Source organism: Heteronotia binoei, chromosome 3 (assembly GCF_032191835.1).
Source record: "Heteronotia binoei isolate CCM8104 ecotype False Entrance Well chromosome 3, APGP_CSIRO_Hbin_v1, whole genome shotgun sequence".
NCBI classification, from domain to species: Eukaryota; Metazoa; Chordata; class Lepidosauria; order Squamata; family Gekkonidae; genus Heteronotia; species Heteronotia binoei.
Genome location: NC_083225.1, coordinates 65,494,980 through 65,514,753, shown reverse-complemented (window position 1 = coordinate 65,514,753; position 19,774 = coordinate 65,494,980). Strand labels below are relative to the sequence as shown.

At 42.4% G+C, this 19,774-nt stretch overlaps 1 protein-coding gene across 2 annotated transcripts in view; it reads left to right on the top strand.

The window, feature by feature from the left end:
- Window positions 1-2,359: 2,359 nt before the first annotated feature.
- Window positions 2,360-19,774, top strand: part of PNPLA4 (patatin like phospholipase domain containing 4) — a 45,057-nt gene continuing 27,642 nt past the window's right edge. The window contains exons 1-5 of one of the 2 annotated variants that reach the window (XM_060233928.1): window positions 3,949-4,095; window positions 4,188-4,397; window positions 5,316-5,412; window positions 7,257-7,509; window positions 9,336-9,459. In XM_060233928.1, coding sequence (XP_060089911.1) covers window positions 7,360-7,509; window positions 9,336-9,459 — 274 coding nt within the window. In that variant the 5' untranslated portion in view covers window positions 3,949-4,095; window positions 4,188-4,397; window positions 5,316-5,412; window positions 7,257-7,359. Of the gene's footprint in view, window positions 2,457-3,948; window positions 4,096-4,187; window positions 4,398-5,315; window positions 5,413-7,256; window positions 7,510-9,335; window positions 9,460-19,774 lie in introns of those variants that run through there. The other variant, XM_060233929.1, reaches the window with a different exon arrangement.

Genomic DNA, 19,774 nt, shown 5'->3' with positions numbered 1-19,774 from the left:
CATGGTCAAGGTGAGTTCAGCCAGGTGGGCTCTCCTACTTTTGCTGCCACTGAAGTCCACCCAGGGGTGGTGGGCTTGGCCCAGTCTTCCTCTCCTCTTGCTTTCCTCTCTCACCAATGGTAACGCTGTGCACCCTCATGGAGCAGTCTGACAGCCACCAAAGCCCAAGAGGGAAGCAACAGTGTGGCCCAGGCAGGAGCTGGAGTGGTCCAAAGGGAGCAGCCTGGGGGTGGGGGCACTGGCAGGTGAGGACTTCTGAGGCAAGGGAGCCTGTGGAAGGGGGCAACCATCTACACAGAAAGGGCCCCTGAATGGGACTGAGTGACCTCACAAAGTTGCTGTCAGCCTTCCTTCAAAAAACCCCCAGGCCTCTGTTGAGACTCAGAATTATTCTAGTCTACACTTAAAATGTTCTGTGCCACCTTTCCATCCCATCAGGGTCCCCAAGACAGAGACCATGGAAACATTTGAACATTACAAACAGCATTTCAGATTAGAAAACAATTCCGTAAAAAAAAGGCATAAACATACAACACTAAAGCCAGGGAGGAGGACCAGCAGCACTGGGGACTGGCCAAAGGAAACAAATAAGTATTTGCTGGACGGCCCAAGACATCCAGAGAGGGAGACAGACCAATATCCCAGGGGAAGACCTTCCAGGGTTTTGTTGCCCTGGCTGAGGAGGGTTTTTTTCGGGTGGGGGTGGCAGGAGCAGGACCTCTGAAGATGACTAGAGTGGATGGGTGGGTCCATATGGGAGCAGGCTGTACTTAAGGTAGGCAGGCCCCCAACTAGACAAGGCATTGAAGGCCTGCCAACAGCAGGATCAGTACTTGGATTGCAGACCACCAAGGAAGACTTTATAGAAGAAAGCAATGGCAAACCATCCCTGCTTCTCACATGACAAATAAGCATTTTAAGAATTTAGTAAAGTTGGGTGTCTTTTTACAACTATTGTTCTTTTCCCACTGCTTCAGAGTTCTGGGCTTTTCCTAAGACATTCTAGGGACTCTTATCAGAGTGTTTTGGTGAAAAACTGAATTCTGTGAATATAAGGCCTATTCAGTCCTTTTCTGCAAGCTGAAGAACACTGTGTTCTAAGGATTAATTGAGGTGAATATTAATTAACAGATCATAGAAGGTATGATGTGTATGAAACTACATTTTTATACCCAAGTTCTATAGGTCTTCAGATCATATCTAATATATTATAACTCATTTTCACATCTTACCAGGCTACTTCCAGTCTAAGTCTTCAGCATACAAATAATGACTTTCTGAATGTCAGTGGGGGGGGGGGGAGTAAACTCATGTTATGAATATAAACAGAAATATTTATGAATAGATAGTAGCAAAGAATACACCTATATCCATTGTTAGCTGAAGAAGTGGATATCAGAGTACGATTCATTTTCCTAGTGCTGACTCCATTCGCATGAGTTGTCATCCTGCCTGCTTCTTAGAAAAACCACTTCAGGCTAAGATTTCCAATCTAAGAAAGTGCAGAGTTCATTGTTCCTTTTCATCTTCTATAAAATTGTGTGATGTTTATTTCTCCTTCGAAGAATTGCATTCTCAATACAAACTCCCTTTCTTTACTAGCAGACAGTATTACCAATGCTGCACCATTCTCTTCACCTCTGGTTCTCATGGGGATCCAGAGATGCTTAGAGCTTTAAGAAAAAGCTGATGTAGCAGTCATTCCTGCTTCCTCAGTGATTTGTATACTGCTGCAATTTCAATCCTCTTCCTCCTGTTTAAAGCTCTGAGTGTTCTTAAAGCATGTTAAAAACTGTTTCTAGAGCTCACTTCAAGCTCCCATGATGTTCAACTAATAAGAGCCCTACTGGATCAAACCATCTAGTCCAGCATTCTTTCTCACATGGGCCAACCAGTTCCACCGGAGGGCCAATCACAAGGCATAGAGGCTGAGGCCTTCCTCTGATGTTGCCTCCTGGCTCTGGGATTAGTGCTTCAGAATGTGGAGTTTTCCTTCAATCACCAAGGCTAGTAGTCACTGATAGACCTATCTTCCATGAACTTATCTAATCCTCCTTTAAAGCTGTCTATTTCTGTGGTCATCACTACATCTCTTGGCAGTGAGCTCCATATTTTAATCACTCTTTAATCACAGTCATTAGCTAGTAGCCTTTGATGGAGATACACATTCATGTTAGCCTTAAAGGATGCAGTATTTTAAAAACTACATTACTGAACAGCTTTTCAATAGCTCAAAAGTAAACGGAAGCCATCCACAATTGACAGCTGTTGTTCCCAGTTTTTCTTTTACAACAGAGTAGGGCTAGTGTAACCCTTATCTAGGAAAGGAATGAGCCAGGAAGGGGTGGAGCCTTTAGATGCAGAAGGGTACAGAATGGGTAGGGAGCAGAAGGAAGGCAGACTATCCTACTGGGGAGCTTGAACCTTAATCAGAGGCTCTTAACAACTTGTTTAAGGTAACTATGATTTGTGTATGGAAACTGTTAAGGAAGGGAGACTTTTGTTCTAAATTTTAGAATTATTGTTTCAGCACTGTGTGAACGAGGGAATTAATTTGGGGCCCACATACTTGAAGATGGTGCACAGAGTGTTCAGTTGGAGACTTCCTGGGCCACCAACAAGAGGAAAGATCGACTTTGGGGGTAGCAAACTATGAAGAAAATAAAAGTTAATTGTGTGGATCCAGCCCGGCGCTACGGTTTCTGCCCCCGCGCCTCCACCCCATGCTCCCCCATGAAGTTTTTTATTTGTGCGTGCTTTGCGCACGTGGCCCAATGATGTCACCGTCAGTGACATCATCGGGGTGCAAAGCCCTGTGCCTGGCCCTTTCAAAGGGAGCTGGAGGAGGGCTCCTTTGGAGGAGGGTTCAGGAGGGCTCCTTCGGCAGGGCAGTCTGCTGCCCAACCAGGCCCAGAGGGGCTGAGGCTGGATGGGAGGGATGGAGGGAGGGGGCTCTCCTGCCTGTGCCGTCCACCCATGGGGAATCGGTGGGATGGAGCCTCTGCCCTCGGCACTGCTGGGTGAGCGGCGGAGTGTGGGGGGTTGGCCAGAGAGTGGCGATGAGGAGCAGTGCTTCTCCAGCGGACTGGGCACAACTTGCAGCCCAGTTTGGTTGCCAGCAGCCCAGGAGGGAGGGGCTGCCGGCTACCCTCCCCGCCCGTTCTTGAGCCTCTGCTGTGGCTGACTAAGGCTGGTGTTGCATCCCAGCGCTTGCTGCCATGACCTCCTGGCATCACTGAGGCTTTGGCAGCCTTGGCGAGGTCAGGAATGCAGCGGCAGCATGTGAGAAGGGGCACCTCCTGGCGCCCGAGGCCACCACCTACTTGGCCTACTCCCATGCGCCAGTCCTGGTTTGGACTTTAAAAGATCATTCTTCTGTTGTGTTACTAAGTTCTATAGTTTTGTTACATATGATGTTAAGTGAAAAGTAAAAATGATTAATTCTCTTGGAATTATTGCAAGATTCATTCAAAATTCTTCCCCAAAGAACATACAAACTGAGGTTACACTAGCATGTAACAGGTACTCAGGACTTACTATATAAGCTCTAAATAATAGCATTTGTGTCGAGTTTGTGTGCTGTTTATTATACTAACGGGTTGTCAACTAAGTCACTGATTGTTTTAGTATGCTGACACCGGATGCTTGGACCTTCCTCATGCTGAAAAAAAAGCCACTCTCATCCTTCATCAAATAAAAACAGAAAAGAACATAGACATCTGTTACGCAGACCAAATGCCCAGCATTTTCTTCCAAACATCAGGCACTCAAAATACTTTAAAAACCAAAGCAGCAGGCCATAAAAAAACCCCAAGCAATTGACTCTTGAACATTCCCATCGTTTTGTATAGTGTTTATTTTCTAAACTTTTTTTCTGGTGTATATTGTACGCCGCTTTGAGAGTCCTTAAGCAAGGGCATAAAATCAACTTTCCCTCCTTCCTTCCGTTTTCTCTCACGCAGGAGCATGCAACTTATCCTATAGCTACGTATCTATTACTTTTTAAAAACGGTTATGTTTAAGGGTAGTGCTAAAAGTAGTCTATCTTCCAACCTGACTGGAGTAGAGGAGGACGACGTAGACTGCGTGGTGGTGGTGAGTGGTGGTATAGTTAAATAAACAACCTAGAGTCACCGAGAAAACAGAGCTCAGCCTTTTGGAATTGCTCCTTTTTCTCGTCTGTTCAGTCTACCTTACAGGGTTATCCCGTGGGTACGAAGAAGTTATGAAACGGGTTTGTAGACTAACCATAGAAAATAAAGGGCACGACAGAATTACGAAGGGGCTTCTGTTCCTTTAAGAGGAAAAGGAAGGAGTTCTCTGTTTAGAGTCTCCCAGCGTGTGGAATCTGCTGCTCACTGCTAGGTAAATTTAGAACGCGGCGATTGAAACTAATGGTATGGGCTAAGTTGTTTTCCAAAGAGGACGGGGGGTGGGGAGAATACAAAGGGCGGCGTAATATTTGTCTGCTCCTCCCACACCTCGTGCTACTTCAGTAGTTATTAGAAAGACTCCTTCTTCGACCTTGATTGAGTGGCTGCCTAGTCTTTCTGTATTACTTGGAAGGGGATGAATTGTTGAATATTAGTCTCTATTTTCGCAGCCATTGAGGGTTGGGAGAGGGAAGCGAAAGCATTTCACGACAGTGCTTAATGTGGAGGAAGCGATCGTTCTGTTTGTTTTGGTTGCTCAGATCCTTCATAAGGGCAATTGTTGGGATCTGCCTGCAGGGAAAATCGGATGTTCGCGGGGGTGGTGGTTTATATTAGACTGTGGGGAACCACCAAACTGAACATATTTTCAGTGCTTTAAAAGGGCACGAGTGCCCTTTATTGACTGTCACTCTAGCGTCCATGTTCTGTAACGTTGCTGACCTGTTAACTATCTTTTATCGCGTCCATTAGTTTATTTCAAACCAAAACCATAAGAGGTTTAATATCCTGGAGGGGGTTGCTTAAAAACGATGAATAATATCCCTTTAAGAGAAATCTTAAAAGTTTAGATAAAACCCTTTTTCACCCCTCTTCGCAACAATAAAAAAAAGATTAAAATTTGTTTCAAATTCTAGAGGGGTGCGTTATACATCCCCTGCTGTCAGTTTCAGCTAAATCAGTGTTATGACCACGATTTAAATCCAGTTGTTTGACCAAGCTTAATAGGTGTGTTAGTATTATATAAAACTGATGCTTAAACTAAAGCATTTGTGTGAGTTGCGATGTCTTAAATCTCTAAACTGTTGGCTCAGGTTTGGTTCTTGTTAATTGTGCCTTAATAACAAATTGTGACTGATACTAATTGACACTTCCTTCTTACAGGACTGAGGCATCTTGGCTTTCAGTTTACACATATTGCTGTATTAATCTACCGGATACTGATGTGGGCAGCAGGGCTGCCAAACTTTCATTTTGTAATGTAAGATCTCTTTTATTATTTGAAGTCCTGGGACTGTTTTAATGCAGGGGTCCTCGGGTTACAATAGGATTGCCTCCGCCCCTCCCCCGCCAGAGCTCTTGTAACTTTAAAAGTGGTGTGAAAGCAAGGAAGGTCTTCCTTCTTCTGTTTTTTCATTTCATTCTGTGACCACGAGCTGAATTTCTGCCTTTCATTGGGCAGTTAAAGACATGAGAGCGCTCCTTTTTTGGGGTGTGTGTGTGGCAATATTAGATTATTGATTGCATTAAGCTGTACTGTAATATTCCCTTTAGCATTGATATTTCAAAGGTATAAGTGCATACTCTCTAGCAGGTAGTTTGTGTAGTTTCTAATTCAAGCCTTTTGTCTTTGAAGTTCATGATTTTTTTTTGTTTCAAATGAAACATCCTAACCCCAAATGCATTATTGGGGGAAGGGCTTTCTTTTAAGATTTGTGTTTAATGTTGCAGTTTGAGTTTATTTAATATTAAAATCACTGCTCATCCATGAAACTCTGAGAACAGCATTCAGCTTTGCCCTCCTAAGAATAAAGGGAACTAATATCATGCTCCTGAAAGAAAGTCTGGGAAAGAAATCTGATTCCTATAATTTATATCAGTGCACTAAAGCATATGGAGCTAGAAAAGCCCTAATCAGATTCCAATTAATTAAGAAGTTCCTGGTAATGAAAATATCGCAGTTGTTATCCATCAGGAATAAAAAGCAAGCTGTATTATCAAATGATGTGTACTTGCAGGTTGATGTCAGCATATTTATGAACATGTATGTTGCCACCATCCTGCTACTGGGTGAATTAAATTAGGATGAACCCATCTAATTAAAATTAAGTTGCACTGGGTACTTTTATAAGGATTTTTTGGAAAGGGATTATTTCTTAAATGTTCACACATTGTTCATATACAGGAAATAATTATCTTCTTCCAAATAACGTGAATTAGGTCTACTGAAGTCAGAATGTTGAGGTATCTAACCATTTATCCTGTGTTTATAATCATAATTCTATGGAAGTTTTCACTAGTAGCCCTCCAGTCCGTTCACTACAAAAAATTATCAGAGTGAGATTGTTCTAGGGAATAGTCATCCTTCTCATGTTGGATTCTACAGAACTACTACTGTACAAAATACAAGAACAATATTATGGAAATATGGTAATGAAAAAGAATTCAAGAGGAAGAGTATGCCTCTGTAAACCTAAAGACATATCTTTTGTTCTGTCAACATGGATTGAGTGTTGAGAGGGATTTTAGCCTTTTTTATAGTACACTAAGTTGTCCAGGTTTGTTGTTCACTGAAATGTTGGCTGTATGAAGTTTATTGCAAGGCTGGCAACCAAAGAAAGCACCCAGCAACACTCATTTTGTGTCATCCTGATTAGGCTCTGTGGAGGCCAGAAAAGCCTGCAGGTGCCCTAAGTCTCTTGTTTGGTGACATGGAAGAAGACCACCATCCTCAGTGTACATAGTTTTTATAACCTCTCCTCTCCCACCCCCTGCTTTGGGAAGGGCTTCCTGTCCAAAGGACAGGTGTACCTTCTCACTCTAAGTCTTCTCAGCCTTGTCTCTAGGTGGCTTACTAGCAGTGAAGGGTTGTAACCATTAGCATAACTAAAGTGCTTGAGTGCTTTGTGCTGGGAGCCTGATGGCTCCTATTTGCAACTTCTCCTTTATACCACTCATCATTCTGCAGCCCAGCTCATATCCATGGACAAATCAGTCACAATAATTGAAAAAAAATGGGTGAATTCTTGGGTGGAGGGTGTTTGTCCACCTGTTCAGTTAGTTCATTAGATTGCAAGATTATTGTGAGTGTATGTTCTGTTACAGGATCATGGGGATGTTCTGCATGGTCTCCCACACTGACAGCTCAGTGATTTATCTTTGACCTTGTCCAGAGATTACCTGAATTGAAAAACTATTTCTCAGAATAATGTGGGCTACCAAAAATATATTCAGATTGCAACAACAACAATACCTGAAGCAAGCTGGACTATACAACACTCTGTTTTTTAAATTCCAGCAGTTTTGGGCTAATAGTTGTTACACTTTACAAACTATCCGTGTCTTAACCACATGGAATGTAAGTATTAATTTACTTCTGTATGGTTGTGCATACTAATTTTCCTCCAAGTGAATAGAAGTTACCGTTTAATTAGTATTGCATCATAGTTTCCAAAGGCTATGTTTGTTAGATTTCTGTCTTCTGTCTAAATACTTTACAGTATCACTGTTTGATTCAGCTGCATTCACTTCTGTGTAATGAGGCCGTATGAATCTGACTTTTAAAGAAGATGTATAAATTATACATGAAGGTCTGATTTTTTTCTTTACATGTTATCACATGTGAAATACAGTTTTGTAGAGAGAGAAAAATGCTCACTTGTTTAGAGAGCACATTTAGAAGAATGAACAGATCAGGAAACTTATTTTCTTACAGGTATGTGGCAGATCAGGCAACCACGAAGCCCTTAAGAATTTATTGAGACATTTCATATGTGGCAGGAAACTAGGATTAATAGGGGAGAGAATCAGTGGGAACATCAGCAGCATTTTGGACAGTTGTCCTTGAAGCTGGTACATAATTTTCTCTGTGTGAAAACCTTAACGTACCCACACAGACAAGTTGAGAAAGTTAACCAGTTTTACACCTTTTAACCAGTCTTATATATTTGGGCAACAAAGAGACTTAAAAATAGGTCTTGGCAAAATATTTTCCTGGAACAAATTGTTATGGAGGGTGACTGACTGACTTCAAGGCTGTTTATTATATAGTGTGAGCCTAATTCAGTTCCTCTATCCTGAGAGGTCAGTAAAAAGAGCAGGGCTGGTCAGCTGCCTGGTATGCCACTGTTAGATTCTAATGCATGTTTCCTTTTGGGGTTTACCTTCTGCTACTTAATCTGTTACAGCGGGGTAGAAGATGAGCATGGGATAATTAAAGTAGGAATAGACTATGTACGTTGACATGAAAGTGAGTCCCATTCAGTTTGGTGGCACTAGCTTCCAAGTAAACATGTATAATTGGGCATTCTTGCTGTCATCTTACACTTAATTGGGGGGAAATAAGCAAATATATGGGACCAGTCTGTGTAGAGTTAGGCTGCTAAAACATGCATGTGCAAAATATGCAGCACAAGAGTGACAATATACTGTTTCATAATTCTTAGTGCAATCTTGTAAAGACAGTCTACTTTAGGGGGGAAAACCCCTCTTTTCTAATACTGGCACACTGTACAAAAATGCAGTTTTGTAGCTGAAGACAAAGAAAAATGAAAACTACATATTTACTTATTCTTATCGTCTCCTTTTTTTGTAGCACAGCATAATTGATACAGTAAATACTGTAATCAGTAATGAAATCAACCAGTTAGTAGAAAAGTTAGAATGTGACAATTTATTTATTTATTTTATTTGACTTATATCCTGCCCTCCTTGCAGACAAGGCTCAGGATGGATTACATCAAAAACATTAGTTAACACAAGGCATCCAATGGTTGATTTCTGCTGGAGCAAGAATACTTATGATGGAGGTGAAGGTGATTTTTTTTAACTCCTCTTTCATGCAGACACCTTCATCATGTCTACTGATTTTTCTAGGGTTTTCTTGAGCCCTAGGAATAGTGTCTCAGTGGGCATGGGTGGTATAATGGAATTAAGAGTAGAAAAATTCTGAAAGTGAGTTCCATTATAGGATAAAACCCATAATTAATAAAAACCAGTTCTGAACAGAGCAGAGAAGAAATCTGTAACAACATAAAAGGGTGTACATTAATAGTAGCGTGTTTAGAATTTGAGATCTATTAAACAGCCACACTTCCCCCTAAATATTAGTTTTAAGTAATTATTTTTTGATTATTTTCTCCTCTGATATTCTAAAAATATGAATATTCTAACTGTATTGAGTAGGTTTCCCGCATTCAAAATACATGGCTGATAATGGATGTCACAACAGCTGTCAACAAAAGAAGTGATACAGTTTTTGATACAGCATCTAATTCACCATGTGGTAGAAGGCAATGTGAGATGGAAGGTATTGTTTATTATTAATTCAACTTTAAATGTGTCTTCTGCAGTCATAGTTGTATTTGGGGCTCTGAAGGTTGTCTTTATTAGAATGTTAAAACACTGTTACAGTCAATCGGCAATAAAGTAAAATAATTAAAAGCACCAACAAAAACATGATTTTAAAACTGGAATTTTACAGTGTGAATATAAAATTCTTGCAATATAAAGCACTAAACTTAATTAAGCAGCAAGAACAATGCAAGCAGGTGACAAAAATATACTTAAATGATCTCTTAAAACCAGCCAATCTAACAAGAATTAAAACAAGAATTAAAACCAAGCAGCAAAACTTAGGACAGAATGAATTAACATTAGATAACAAGCTTCACAGTCTGTTAGTAGGTTGCAGACAGTGGAGCTGAGAATTTTACAACTTATTTATATTCTTGATTGTGCAGAGAAGTTGGTTGCATGTACACATACTGTTGTATTGTGGCTTCCTTCTTGCTATTCAGTACTTCAGTACACCCTAAGTGGAGTTACACCCTTCTAAACCCCTCAAAGTCATTGGGCTTGAAGGGGTATAACTATGCTTAAGATGGTACTATAAGAACAAAGTTCGAGTCCAGTGGCACCTTTAAGACCAACAAAGTTTTATTCATGCTATACGCTTTTGTGTGCAAGCACACTTCCTCAAATACAGTGAAACAGTTTCCTCAAGCCTTATTTATAGGGGGTGTGCTTGCACACAAAAACTTGTACTTTGTTGATCTTAAAGGTGCAACTGAACTCAAACTTCATTCTTCTGCTTCAGACACACACGGCTACCCCACCTGATGGTGCTGTAAGTTACAGTGAGTCACTTGCAGATGTGGGGAGTCTCCTTCTTTGCCTTATGGCTGCCAGAACCTATGTTTGTTAGTAGAAAAGGCAGGTGAACTGTCTAAATCAGAAATAACTGAAGCATGCATGTTCTGGTAGTGCTTTGCCATGGCTGTCCTTTCCCTGTAAACCATTTTCTGCTCCAAGGAAATCAACATAAAACTGGTTGTGTCTTTTAGGTCTGTGCCTAAGAAAACCTTGGTCAAATTTACTACAAGTAATAGATACCACCCTGTGGCGCAGAGTAGTAAAGCTGCAGTACTGCAGTCGGAGCCCTCTGCTCATGACCTGAGTTCGATCCCAGCGGAAGCTGGTTCAGGTAGCCGGCTCCAGGTTGACTTAGCCTTCTATCCTTCTGAGGTCGGTAATATGAGTACCCAGCATGCTGGGGGGAAAGTGTAGATGACTGGGGAAGGCAATGGCAAACTACCCCGTAAAAAATCTGCCATGGAAACGTTGTGAAAGCAATGTCACCCCAGAGTCAAAAACAACTGGTTCTTGCACAGGGGACTACCTTTTCCTTTTTAATAGATATCACAGAGTCTCCTTGTGCCTTCTTTCTTCAGCCACCAACCTCTCCTGATTCCGCACATTGAATTGATCCAAGTGCCAAGGGGGTATATGTTTAACATTAAAACACCCAGAAAATAAGGAAACACTTCCCCTTTTCTGGGTCTACTCTAGAGACACCACCAGAAGCTCTTGGGGATCATCAGGGATCCATATTTATTTGAACTTCCCTCCCTCCCTCCCCCGTTTTGGAGCTGTCCCTTCAGCACCAACTATATATAAAAAGTCTAAGCAGCTTTAGGCAATAGGGGTGAGACTTTCCCACATGTCTGACTCCGTAAACCCAAGCTTAGATCTAATAAATCTTGATTAATGAAATAAATCCTAGAAAGCACAGATATTTTTGAAACTATAGACTGGTAGAAGTAAGGCAAAGTACAACTTGGGTTGCAGGTACAGATTTTCCCTCTAAGATGGCTATTGACCGATTGCTTCCGAAATATTGATTTGCATTCGCTTGTGTGTAATGAAGTCTTGTAAATCTGACTGTGGAATTTTGCTCCACAGAAGAGTAGATCAAAGTTTGAGTCCAGTGGTATGTTTAGGATCAACAAGGTTTTATTCAGTGTTCATATGCATGCACACTTTTTCAGCTACAATGAAGTGGAAGTTACCAGCCCATACATATAGCTAGAGGGTAGCAGTAAATTAGCATAAAGCATAATAAAGTTGTATGACAGATGCAAGGAGCAAACTGGAATAACATGCTTAGTTTGTATGGTCACTATATGTATAGGCTTAGTTCCGGGGGGAAGTATAGTGAAGGAAATATTCACAATTAAACCTGAACAAATGGTAAACATTTGTTTGGTCCTTGACTCTGTTAAACATCTTACTTATGCTGTCCCTCTACCTATATGTATGGGCTGGTAACTTCCATTTTATTGTATCTGAAGTGTGCATGCACATGAAAACTTATACCTTGACTAAAACCTTGTTGATTTTAAAGATGCCACAGGACTCAAACTTTGTTCCACTGCTTCAGACCAACACAGCTCCCACCTGAGTCTATCCACAGAAGATAGATCCAGGTGGGTAGCCATGTTGGTCTGAAGCAATAGAACAAAGTTAGGGTCCATTGACACCTTTCTGACCAACAAGGTATTATTAAGGATGTGAGCTGTCGTGTGCATGCACACTTCATCAAACATAATTGAATGAGACTTACTAGTTCATACATATAAGGCAGAGGTTGAACAGCAAATTGGCATGCAAGCATGCAATATAATGAAATATTTTAACAGATACAAACAAGAAAAATGCTAAGTTTATAAGATCATCATTGTTCAGATGCAATTCCGTGAGGAAACAGGCAAATAAATGTGTCAGATGTGTTAATTATGGAGTGTTAAGAGTAATCATCTGACCCTGTTGTCATGCTCCATCCATCTCCTCTCAAGTGATGGTGTCTTTTTCTTTGAGGTGGAGTGATTTGTGATGCTGTATTATGTCTCCTATGTTACCAGACCAGAGAAATGTATTCCAATATACCATTCTGATTCAGTGCATTACACTACAGTCACTATTTTACTATTCCAAATAAGAAATACATTAAAATAAAGAGGGTATGTAGACCTTCATGGTGAGAATACAGATGTAAGGACTGAATGAATTTAGCATATGCAGTGAGCAGGGCCAGCTTGCCACCAGGCAAATTAGGCATTTGCCTAGGATACTGGGAGGGGGGCTGCTGAACTGATCTCCTCCCCTCCTAGTATCCCAGACAAGTGCCTAATTTCCCCATACCCTACTTGACTGCTGGCTTGCTGGCTCTCCTTGGCAGCGGTGGCAGAGGGCAGGCCACCTTCCGTGCCCCCCCCAAGGGTGTGCTCAGAGGAGCAATGCCAGCCTTCTCCTTACTCGCTACTGCAACAGGCAGTACCTTGTTCTCAAGAGAGCACAGGAAGAGGCTTCGCTCTCCCCTCCCTTATCTCAAATAAGACGAGGGGAGGGGAAGGGAAGGGAGGAGGCATGGTGTGTGCAGGCGGGCAGAGAAAAGGGGAGGGGCGATGGGGCATGGGATTGTGGTACCCAGCAAGTCTACCTGGTGTGCTGCAAACCCTAGGGCCAGCCCTGATAGAGAGATAAAAAAACAGTATCCCTGTTGAGTCCTGGAAAGGTGCTTCTTCCAAGTGTCATTATTTGTAATTCAGTAATTTCCCTTTCCATTCTTCTTGAAATTCCTTTGCAATACAACGGCTACTTTTTGAATGTCCTGGAAGTTTGAAGTGTTCTCCTACAGGTTTCTCAGTTTTGTGAATCCTGATGTCAGATTTGTGTCCATTTAACTTTTGGCATAGGGTTTGACTTCTGTCCTATGTAGAGAACCGAAGGCCATTGTTGGCATATAATCCACCACATACAGTGTTAGAAGATAAGCAAGTGAATGAGCCTGAGATGGTGCAATTGATATTGTTAGGTCCAGTGATTATGTTGCCTGGGTGTATGTGGCAGCAAAGTTGGCACTTGAGTTTATTGCAAACTCTGGAACCAGTGTCCACGTTCAAAATAGATGTTGCATCATAGTGGGTAAGCGGTTGTTTGAGATTGGGGGTTTGTCTGTGTACAGTACTTGTGAAAGAGAGCTGTCATTGCCTAATAGAGGTTGAAAGTCATTGATGATGTGTTAAACTGTTTTGAGTTGTATTTAACCACTAGCGGTATTCTATTATTATGGTTTTTGGGTCTGTCTTGTAACAGGTTTTCTCTGGGTACCATTCTGGCTTTGTTAATTTGTTTCCTGAGTTCCACAAAAGTTTGTTGTAGATCCTTCAGGTGAGAATTTCTGTCTGTAGGATTGGAGCAAATGTAGTTGTAGCATAGAGCCTGGCTGTATACAATGGATTGTTTGGTATTTTTAGGATGGTAGCTGGAGGCATGTAGGCATGTTTGTCAATCAGTAAGTTTTTGGCCTAAGGTGGTGTCTATGTGTCCATTGTGAATTTTTACAGTGGTTTCCAGAAAACGTATTTATTGTATAGATTGGTTCACTGGCAGGTTGATGGTGGGGTGAAAGTCATGGAATGTCTAGTGGAATGTGTCCAAGGCTTCTTTACCATGTGTCTTGACAATAAAAATGCCATCAGTGTAATAAAGGTATGAGAGAGGTATAAGTGGGTGGCAGTCTGGGAAGTATTGCTCCAAGTCAGCCATAAATATGTTTACATATGGTGGAGACATGTGGGTGCCCATGGCTGTACCATTGATCTGGAGGAACAGTTCATCACCAAATCTGAAATGGTTATGGGTGAGAACAAAATGGCACAGTTTGGTGGAAAAGTCAGCTGTGTTGCTGTTTCTATCCACAGAAGAGTGAAAGACTAATAATAATTTATTAGGGAACTTGACAGCCTATCCCAAATGATAACCTTTGGCCATGGCCCAGTGTATCTTTCACCATTGATATGTCACTTCCCCTTTCTGAAATGTAACTTTTGGGTATCCTGTTTCCCAGTTCCAACAGACAACCCTGCATAAATTCTAAAAGATTTCTTTTTTCTTCACAGTGATAGGCTCCTTCCTCCAAAAGAGTTAACTAAGGTTTTTCACCCAGTGTTCTGAATGTGAAATTAGTGAATGCCATGGCCAGGGCTGGATCTACATATTTTTTGAGGGGGGCCCCCCCCCAAAATGGCACCCCCACTCAAAAAATGAAGGGACCCATGGACAATCTGACATAGACACTCCATTTAAACACTCCATCAGGAGGGGCAGCCTTACAGAGCTGGCCGTAGAGCGTTTTGAGCCCTAGCCAAAACTAACTTTGTGCGCCCATCTGCAGCGCCACACCAGAGAAGGGGTTTAAAGTTTAAATTCCTTTCTCTAGAGTTGTGCAGCAGTGGTGAAAAGATAGGAACCTAGAATCATAGAGTTGGAAGGCACCTCTAGGGTCATCTAGTCCCAACTCCTTGCACAATGCAGGAAACTCACAAATATCTCCCCCTAAATTCACAGGATCTTCACCTGAACAGTAAGAGAAACACCCAGGTTGGTTTTCCCTTCTTAATATGGCATGCATTTCTTTCCAGGGATCTGATGGCTGTTTGCATTTCTTTAAGTGCATGAACTATTTGGTATCTGCAGCAAAGAAGGCCACAGTCTCAAGCATACATACTTGATACTAAATGCTGAGCTATGTGGAACTTACTTCTAAGTAAAGGTTCAGGACTCTCAGCTGCAATTTTAGGTCCCCTCTCCTATAGTCTCATTAAATTCAGTGGGACTTTCTTACAAGCCAGTATAAAATTTAGAGAGCTTTTCACCTTGAAAAAGGAGAAGTAATAATATTCATAGTTTTGTTCCTGTATAGGGTGCTGTACAGACTAACATAAGGCAAGTCTCTGCCCCAACTGAGGAGGTTACAGTTTACATTTTGGCAAAGAGGGAAAAAGGGGGAAGAGCTAAGGATTGCAAGGGACAAGTAAGCAAAAATGCAAAGTGTTTGCAGCTGGATACTCTAAAAACTGGGTCTGGGTAAAAGTCGGATCTACACGGAGCTTCATGAATTCATATGATTTTTACATTGAAATGAAATCAAACCACTATTATTATGTAGATCCTGTCTTAGACTATAGGCAGCATCAGAAAAATTGTGCCTCCATTAATCTGTGGTGCCACAACAGTGGAAAAACATGTTTCCAAACCACGGATCCTCATGGATCCTCGTGATTTTTGCTTCGGATCCCCCCCCCCAGCTCACCATCCAATCACATATCATGTCCATGGGCAGAGTTTGCACCACAGAAATCATGGATCCACAGCTTTGTGGCTGCACCATGGACAAAAAACATGATTTTGAGCCACGGATCCTCATGGATCCTCATGACTTTTGCTTTGGATTCCCCCAAGTTCACCATCCAATCACATATCATATTCATGGGCAGAGTTTTCACCACAGAAATCATGGATCCACGGCTTCTTGGCAGCACCCTAGAGCAAAAATGTGATTTTGAACCACAGATTCTCATGAATCCCATGATTTTTGCTTTGGATCCCCCAAAGCTCAGCATCAATTCTTATATCATGTCCATGGGCATTGTTTGCAACACAGAAATCATGGATCCATGGTTTCTGGGGTGCAGACTCTGCCCGTGGAATTGATATGTGATTGGATAGTGAGTTTGGGGGGATCCAAAGCAAAAATCATGAGGATCCGTGGTTCAAAACCAAGTTTTTGGTCCATGGTGCTACCACGAAGCCGTGGATATATCATTTCTGTGCTGTAAAGTCTGGCCGTGGACACAATATGTGATTGGATGGTGAGCTTGGGGTGGCCCAAAGCAAAAATCATGAGGATCCATGAGGATCCGTGGTTCAAAACCAAGTTTTTGGTCCATGGTGCTGCCACGAAGCTGTGGATCTGCAATTTCTGGGGTGCAAACTCTGCCCATGGACATAATATAAGAATTGATGGTGAGCTTGGGGGGATTCGAAGCAAAAATCATGAGAATCCATGAGGATCTGTGGTTTGGAAACATGTTTTTCCACTGTTGTGGCACCACAGATTCATGGAGGCATGATTTTTCTAGTGCTGCCTATAGTCTAAGATAGGATCTACAGCACGATGGTTGTTTGATTTCATTTCACCATAAAAATCATGAATTCATGAGGATCCATGCTTTGGAACCCTGTTTTTGCACTGGTGAGGCGCCATGAATTCGTGGAAGCATGATTTTTGAGGTCCTGTCTATAGTCTAAGACAGGATCTAAAGAACAATAGTGGTTTGATTTCATTTCAATGTAAAAATCATATGAATTCATGAGGATCCGTGTAGATCTGACTTTTACCTTTTCCCCTAAAAATTTACTCCAATGCAAGTCAATCACTGACTTCTTTGAGACTCTTCCACCAGCATGCCCATGATCTTCCCTTTGAGCTTGTTGGCTCTAAGTCTGGAAAGGGTGAAGGGGCAGGGGATGGGGGTCTTGGAGAGAGTGAGTAGGTCTTGTTTATGGAAAAATCCCAGAGGTGGAATAGAGAAAGTGACTCTTCTTTTTATTCTCTGTTTCGGTAGCAGCAAATGGTCAGCCTGGTTTTTTTTTCTCACCTGCTTTACTTTGATGAGCTGCAGGAATGAACTGCAATTGTCAAACTGCTGGCAAAGGGCTTTTTCATGCAGAGCAGAGGCTGGGTTTTTTTGGGGGGGGGGCGAGATGAAAGCACTTCTGAAGGGGGGGAGGAGATGACCCACGAGATTCTTCCCTCTGTCCCTCCTACCCCAACACACACAACCGGTTATGCTGTCGGGGAGGTGTGTACAACCAGGTGCCAATGGGAAGGGGCTGGGATGGTGAGGGGGGGGGAGAAGAAAAGCAGCCGGGAGGGTGCAATTATTGCATTCCTGTATTGCTGCGGGTGAGGCAAGGGAAGGGATTCCAGCAGGCCGGGTGGCAGTGCAAAATAAGCTGATCTTTCTCCTCCCTTCCTGGAGGGGGGGAGGCGCCCAATTTGGCGCCCCCCCCTCTGGCAGCACCAGGGGGAAAACACCTCCTCTGCCCCCCCTAAATCCGGTCCTGGCCATGGCCAATTTCATCTGCAGTATACTGAGGAACACTCTTTCTGATCTGTCCTAAATCCTGTTTCTGGCTTTGGATACCAACTAATCTCTACACTGGTGTGACAAAAAAAAAAAAAAAGTGTACCAGTGCTGGGTTGTTGTAATCACAGTGCTGGTATGGAATTGGGCTAAAATATTCAAAACTGTTATGTTCACTTGCTTCTAATTTAGAACTTGGATCTTGTTTAGGTCTTGGATCGATGTATCTGCGGGACCGCCTCCTCCAGTATGTCCCTGGAAGGGCGTTGCGCTCCAGTAGTCAAAATCTGCTGGTGATCCCTTTCCCAAAAGAGGTCCGGCTGTCCGCAACAAGGGCCAGGGCTTTTTCAGTCCTGGCCCCAACTTGGTGGAACACTCTGCCAGAAGACAGCAGGACCTTGCAGGATCTTTTACAGTTTCGCAGAGCCTGTAAGGCAGAGATGTTCCGCCAAGCCTTTGAATGAGTTCAGCAATGGTTGCTGTGCTGGCACCTTTCCTCTCCACCCCCTCTTGGGGGGATCCCCCCACCCCTGATGGGATCCAATAACTGAATAAGAGCACTTAAAGATGCCATCAGGGTTTGTAATTTTTAATGAAATTGATTTTATATGTATATATACATATATTTAATGTAACTGATTTTAGTGTTGTACATTTCTCTGAGCCTGGCACTGGCCAGGATAGGGCAATTCATCAACTACAATAAGTAATAACAATAATAATGTCTAGGATTGGGGGAATCCCCAGATTAAACCGGATGGTATGGTGGAGCTAAGAGAGGTTGCTGCCTTTGGCAGCCCTCCATTAAAGGGTTGCTGCCAGCCTCCCAGTTTAACAGCTAAATCCCAGAACAGCTTGGGGGATGGAATGAAAAAGTGGGAAAAGCTGAACTGTCACAGGGCCTGTCAAAGTGGTCAAGATGCAGGCTGATAAAGCTCCAGCCCCTTTCTTAGCTGTGATGGACAGTCTCTGTGAGAGTGGAAGAACCAGATGATGACTCTTCCCCCTCTCTCTTCTTAGGCTGTTTGGCAGAGGAAATGTGGGAAGGACCAGCCTTTGAAAGACTGGGTCATGATTACCCACCCTCACAACATGTCATCCTCTTATAATTCTTGCAAGAATCCTGTTAGGTGAATATTATTATTCCCACAGAGCAGGTATGTTTGTGTGTGGTGCGGTAAGCTTCTCCACTGAGTGTGACACATGTGAAACAGGGGCCGCGGTCAGACGCACCATCAAATCCATCAGCAAGGTGTTCCTGTTTTGCCGAGTGCCTGTCCCGTCCTCCACCTTGCTGAGTGCCTGTCCCGTCGTTGACTGATCAGATGGCCCGGCCTTTGCGCATGTGCATAAACAATGCCGCTGATTGGCTCAACCTCAGGGACTATTTTCTAGAAATACGGACTAAACAATGATTGTGTCACAAAATTCAACCCCACAAAATTAAAAAGAAACATTTGTAGTTGCTCGGAATTCATCTGTTGTGGTGCTTAAAGCACCCAGGAGCCCTTCTGCCTTTTGCCTTTCGCCGATCCTTTTGCGGTTATGCGTGTATCGCTAAGATTTTAAAAAAATGGCGCTGATCTGGGATGCAAGTTGAGATGACTCGCTAACGCTGGCGTGATCAGACAGGGGAAATCTGTTTTTGGCCCGTCGTCAAGCATTTAGAACCGGATTTTATCCACTATCAAAAAAGTCCGACAGTTAGTCGCAGCATGACGGGATACCCACAACTCACCGACTACTCCCAGATGTTGTCATCTGGACGTGCACTTTCAATCCGAAGAGCATGCGCTGCTGTGTCGGATAAAAATGTACGTCTGACCGCAGCCAGGGCCTTCCTGATTCATAGCTCCGTCTTTTAGATGCAGTGTTGTGCTATAATTTGACATGAAGATCAAGCTACGTTTGTTTGGTTGTCAGTCAGTGTTTCTCACTATATAACACAGGTAATAAGAAGAATGCTTGAGGGTAGCAGTTTACTTGCCAAGTCCAGAAATATAGAAAAACTTCTACTGACAAAACGCACTAGTGAATATGGGGTAGCTTCCTAGGACAGTTAGGTCTTAATGGAGTTAGACAGGGCACCATATAGTGAAGATTTTCTGCTTTTTCCTCACTATAACATCTATAAATTATCATTACAAAATCTAAAAGAAGGCAGAAATTTCAAAGTTTCTGGATCCTGCAGGAAATGCTGTTAATTGATTTTCTGCAAATTTCTGTAATCTCTTATGATGGACAGATATTTATGTGGTCAGGGGCCCCTGTAGTTAAAACGATTTACAGTATTTCCACTATACATAAATTATGATTCCATAAAAAGTCAATAATAGGAAAATACATATACAT